The 6,000-nt window shown below is 44.5% G+C and overlaps 1 protein-coding gene across 2 annotated transcripts in view; it reads right to left on the bottom strand.

Moving 5' to 3' along the window:
• LOC130111474 (RNA polymerase II elongation factor ELL2-like) overlaps positions 1-3,326 on the bottom strand; it is a 53,653-nt gene extending 50,327 nt beyond the window's left edge. For both annotated transcript variants that reach the window (XM_056278681.1, XM_056278679.1), the window contains exons 1-2: positions 3,175-3,326; positions 2,518-2,565 (exon numbers count right to left, since the gene is read on the bottom strand). In XM_056278681.1, coding sequence (XP_056134656.1) covers positions 2,518-2,565; positions 3,175-3,312 — 186 coding nt within the window. In that variant the 5' untranslated portion in view covers positions 3,313-3,326. The remainder of the gene's footprint in view (positions 1-2,517; positions 2,566-3,174) is intronic.
• Between the last annotated feature and the right edge of the window lie 2,674 nt (positions 3,327-6,000).

Here is a 6,000-nt window from a genome sequence, read left to right on the forward strand (position 1 = left end):
GCTAGCTTTGGGAGCATGCCATCCTGAATAGAGCATGCCTTTTATTGATAAAACAACAAGTTTTACATGATTTTTTACAACAATCTTAACAAATTAAAGTTGAAATAAACAAATAAACAAACATTTTTTGGTATCTGGTATCTTTTTGGTATTTGGTATTTCAGGCATCTGATTAGGATGCCTCCTGGGCACCTTCCTTTGGAGGTTTACTGAGCATGGCCAACTGAGAGGAGACCCCGGGGTAGACCCAGAACTCGCTGGAGGGACTACATGTCCAATCTGGCCTGGGAATGCCTTGGTATCCCCCAGGAGGAGCTGGAGGGACATCTGGAGTGCCCTACTTAGCTTGCTGCCACCACGACCCGGCTGAAGATGAGATAAGATATTTTTTGGTACCTATCATGATATTTCTTTTTTTCTTCTTCTTAGACTGGGTGAGGCACTGCCTCCCCTGCCTCCCCTGACTGCACATCACTGGCTGTGAAGTGCCAAGAGGATTGCCGTCACTTGTACATTGGGGAAACCAAACAGATGCTGGCCAAGAGGATGGCACAACACAGAAGAGCTAACACAACAGGCCAGGACTCCTCAGTCTACACCCATCTACAGGCCAGTGGCCAATAGGAGGAATGCTGGTTTGAGTCAAAGAGGCCATCTATGTTAAGAGGGAACGACCATCTCTGAACCGAAGGCAGGCCTAAGAGATTATTATCATCTGTCGCCATTTTACAATGCTGTGATTGCAAACATTCCCCAATCCTCTGTGAATAGTACACATGGCCACTGTAACTCTAGTTAATGGTCATGGCAATTTGCATATGAAACTGATCGTTGGTTTTCAGTCATTATGCCACTGTGTTGTTTATAAAGGTGGGGATACCTGCAGTCAGTTTAGACTGAAGAGGTCACTTAGATGAGTGATGAAACGTTTCTCTCTATAAACGTTGTGTCCAGATGAACTGGTTCAACTTTCTGGGACTTCCTTATCTGGATTATTGAGCATGCATAAAGACATTTCATGTGGAATTCAAGTCAACGACATTCAATTAGGAAACCTTATAGAAGCAACACAGTTTTGCAAGATGTATCCTAAATAAAACTCTATAATTTTGCCTGGCACTAGGCATAATCCGAAGGTTGATGAGGTGGTTATTTTCCATTCAAGACAAATTATAAAATACAGTGATGGGAGTTTTAAGAAAAAATTATCCAACAGTTTAGCTTTAATCCAGCTGTATATCTTCCCATTGAAATTGCGTTAATGCCCATATTTAAATTGGACAAAAATGAAGACTGTTAGACGGTGGTGACACATTTTCCCTTGCTTCTTATCTCTGTCTGTCACCCTGAAAGGCCACACCTGTCTGCACACACACACACACACACACACACACACACACACACACACAATGTACCTAACACCTCCCCGCTGCTGCAGGATTTAATCAAATCTCATGACAACACCAGTCCCCTCAAAAACCTTACTACTTCTTAGCTCATTGTAAAGATAGGGACGGTTGGGGGGTGTTTGCTCCCACTTGCAGCCAGCATTTGGCTATTAGAATGTGTATTGGGTCAAAAGTGAAATAAGCTGACAGATTTCGCTCTCCCTCGCTTCATACTGTAATTACCAAGGTGAAACAATGTAGATTATGAGTCGTATCTCATAACTGCATCCATACTGCTCAGTGCTTTACCGTAAGGCCCACAGGTAGCACGTGCATGCGTCAGCAGTTCCCAAATTAAAACAGGATGTTATGGCAGGCTGTCCCAGAAGTCCCACCTAATTTGACTCTTTGTAGAACTCCTCTCGCTGCTGTGGCACTCGCAAATGACATGGTTCTCTCTCTCTCGCTCACTTTCTCTCGTCCTTTCGCCCATCACTGCTCCCTTATTTTAACAAAGCCTTTCCACAGCCACCAGCCTGACCCACTAACCCGCATGCTCCCTCTCAGCTGTAAACAGCCAGCTTATAAGCTCCCAGCCAATAGCTCCAGAGACAGCCGCTGCTCAAAGATGGGCAGCATGAGTCATTACAAAGACGGGGGGGTTTTGGAGGAGACAGAATTTACAAGGAAAGAAAAATAATCATATTGAATCTAAAAGAGCAATTTGAAAGTGGCTGAAATGGGATTGGGTTTTGCTTGTTATGCACGATGGTGTTGACCCTTGTTGGGGGAAAGAAAAACACTAGTGACGTGCTATATCTCCATCGAAGGCAGTGCTTTAAAAAATGCCAAAAAAAAAAAAATCACCCTTTTCTTTTTTCCATTTGAAAAGAATCAGCCGAAAGCCCGGCAGAGTGCAAAAGCCACATTCGTCCAACAACGTTGTTTGTCAATAAATAACTGGGTTAGAAAAAACACATGAAGCTTTTTGTTACCGCTGATGGTTATACATTATCATTACTGCCTTGTATATTCAACAGAGAGGTAAGGCTGCTGTGCACTATAATGAATCTGTCAAAAATAAAACACTGGAACAAGCTGTCATGGAAATAATAAACCTTGAGCTTACCCCTTGGTTTCCTTTGAAACAGATAGAGGGTTGACTTGGTATGGATCCCTGAGAAGAGAGAGAGGGGGGGGGGGGGGAGAAAGAGAGATTTGCTGAAGCAAAAAAAAAATTCCACGTAATCATAAAGCACCTTCGCCTCTTCATCTTGGCTAAATTGGATTAATGAGGGGGAAATAACGCGTTAATTGACATTACCCCGCCGTGGAAGTTAATTTATAGAATTAATTGCAGCCGCATTATCCCTCCTATGGTCTCCGGACTGGACTTTAAACCACCAGAGCCTTGTCAGTGGGATAACAAACGAGCTCGGCCTGTGTGTTATAGATTTCTCGGCTTAACAGCTGACCGGTCGACACGCATTAGGTCCGAGCACTGCGCTGTAACAACGCGGCCGAACTGATGTTGGGATTTAACGCGAGTTGCGTCTGTGGCAAACTTGTTTGAGCGAGTTCCGATCGATCCGCCGATTGCAGCAGAAAGACTTACACGCTCCGACGGAAAAGAAAGAAGAAGAAGAAGAAGAAGAAGAAGAAGAAAACAAAACCTTGAAGAACTTATCAAAGGCAGCAATTAAACGCAGCGCCAGTCGAACTAAAGGAAAAACAAGCAGCAACTTTGACAAGTAAACCGTGAGTGGGTGGTAGTTCAATCAGGTACCTTCAGATTCTGGTAGGCTTCCAGGGCTCTGATAGCCGTGTCGGTGAGCTTGACGTGGTACAAAGTCTTGTTCGGAGTATTTCTGTTAATTTTCCCACAGGACAGCCCATAGTGGTACTCTTGCCTCAGCGAAGCCATCGCTGGGTTTTCTCTCCCTGGCAATTAAACTGCTCTCCTCTCAAGCTCGACACACTCATTCAAAACGTCACGGTGGGCGGGGCTACTGCGTAACGACTACGTCAGGCGAGACGCACAAAGGTTAAACGCTTCGTTTTTAATCGTATTCTCGAAGTAGCTACACGACTGTCATCCGTAACAGTTGCCAGGTGAGTCAGACGTAAAACCGGCTATTTAGCGCACGGCTGGAAAAGTCGACGCGAAGCGTTGCGCAAATAACTGATGTGAGACGTGTGAACGTGACCGGATGAGTGATGCGATGTGACAGCCCAGGAACGTCTCGATTGCTGATCTGAGAATGCTCTCTTGCAGAAATCAGGAGAACATGACCTATTTATTTTAAGTCAAACGAGAGGTTGCAAGAGTAGCAGCCACTTTTTTTTTTACCTCAACGGAATTTGCCCTGGGTAAATTGTTTTGCAACTGTTAAAAAAAACCCTGTGAAAGCAGTTCCACAAACAGCTCTTTGGCTTGCAGCTATGCCATTTGCTCAAATTCTTCTTATAACTTCCAGTTTAGGGTGTTTTGGTTAAATCATCTGATCAAAATGCCCTCCAGCCATAGCCCTTCCCTTTGCATTTCACAAACGACTGCCATGTCATTGAGCACATAAACACACAACATTGCTGAGGGAATACTTTCTTATTAAGTAAATAACTCCTCCTCCCAACACAGCTTTAAACCTTTGAATATAATGCCATAGTGCATTACTTATTTATCTAGTGATGAAGAGTCCCAACAGTAAAACGGAGGAAGAAATAGCAATACGACGGCAAAACAGGGAATGTGGGTTAGTTTGCAATCAGTAATCCTTGACAGCAAAGATGCTTACCTCGAGGGTTAATGGGCTTAGTTATCGTCTTTTTTTGACAGCCCTTCCAAGTCCTCTCGTGCTCTTGGACTAGGCCCAGCAGTGAAAGGAGGGGTCTTTTCTGCAAGAGCAGGAGAAGCTAAAGCTAATACTGAACCAAATCCTGCAGCTTGATCAACCTGTCAATCTCTGTTAAAGTAGACGAGCGTGTTGAATTTCCCTGTTTTTGTGTTTCACACAGTGCATGCATATACCTCATTGAATGTAACCCCCTTAAGTGTTTGCATAACTCAGAGAAAAAGCTCAAGTGCAGGTGGAGTTTGGAAAAGCAGATGAGTCTGACAAGTAAGCCTATTTAGCTAAATTGCTAAGCTACTCCCTGTATGAAAGTACATGGGGGGGCTGGGAGAGAACAGGTGGTGCTGAATCTTCCCATGTCATGCTTCACTTCCATGCAGCCGAGACATCGAGAGGCTTGTGTTTCTGCCAATCATAAGAACCGCTCAACTTCCTGCAGTTCCCCTACCCTGTACTTTATTACATGTATTTGTAAATTTGAGTCTTCCAGGAAATTGCTGCAAATTTGGCACTTTTGAAAAGCAACCCCGCTCCCCCTGCTTCTATTGGTGTGCCTTTGTCCTCACCAATGTGTGTGAGCAGGAGAGGCAAGGCAATGGAGAGGATTAACCCATTTCACCCCTCCCACTTCTTTACCTGGCTCTGTCGTCTCATCCACTCATTGTCTGCAGGTTGCCATCTGCCACAGGGGAAGCCGCTAATGCACACCGAGCCCGAAGGATGACACTTCACACCTGAGGCCAATGACTCCCAGGACTCTCACAAAGCAGAGCCACTGAAAGAGTGTGTTTGGGCAGATTGTGCTTGAGGGCCAAACGATTCCCTCCCCAAACGTAAGAGTTGTGGACTTGAAAATATGCAGTGGTGTCTTGCATAACACAATATCATGGCACAATGTCAGGAGTTTGATTACTTAGCTTTGGCAGCAGATGATAGTGCTGATATGATTGTCGATGAAAACTTCTATGGCCAAACTTTGTCTATGTATGGCTCTGGTGACAGGCAGGACAAAAGGAAGGAGAGACCAGGCCTTATCAAAAGGGAGACTAATAGAACAATTATATCAGAAAAAACACTAAAGTACTTAACTTTAGATCAGCCTGTGCCATCTTAACTTCACTTGCAGCCAAAATACAATACACAAAATTCGTTGGTTTGGAACAATCCACTTTATATGTTGAGACATTTACAGATAGATTTACAAACTAAATGCATTAATGGTTAAGGAAACCAGTCATTCACTATCCAACAGCCCTGCCTTGTAGGCCTCTAAAACCTAATAACTGTATATTGCACGGTGGCCCAGTGGTTAGCACTGTTGCCTCACAGCAAGAAGGTCCTGGGTTCGAACCCCAGGCCATCCCAGGTCCTTTCTGTGTGGAGTTTGCATGTTCTCCCCGTGTCTGCGTGGGTTTCCTGTGGGTGCTCCAGTTTCCTCCCACCATCAAAAAGACATGCATGTTAGCGTTACCCCTGTCTATGCCCCTGAGCAAGGCAGTGGAAAGAAGAAGTGGAGTTGGTCCCCGGGTGCTGCAGCTGCCCACTGCTCCTATACAATAGGATGGGATACATGCAGAAAACAAATTTGTTGTGACCTGTACAATGACAAAATAAAGTGGCTTTCTTTCTTTCTTCTTCTTTCATACTAAGGCTGTTCTTATATTTCCCAAACACACACACACACACACACACACACACACACACACACACACACACACACACACACACACACACAGGTCAACTAATACCTGCTATATTGT

This window comes from Lampris incognitus, chromosome 4, assembly GCF_029633865.1.
Source record: "Lampris incognitus isolate fLamInc1 chromosome 4, fLamInc1.hap2, whole genome shotgun sequence".
Classification (NCBI taxonomy): Eukaryota; Metazoa; Chordata; class Actinopteri; order Lampriformes; family Lampridae; genus Lampris; species Lampris incognitus.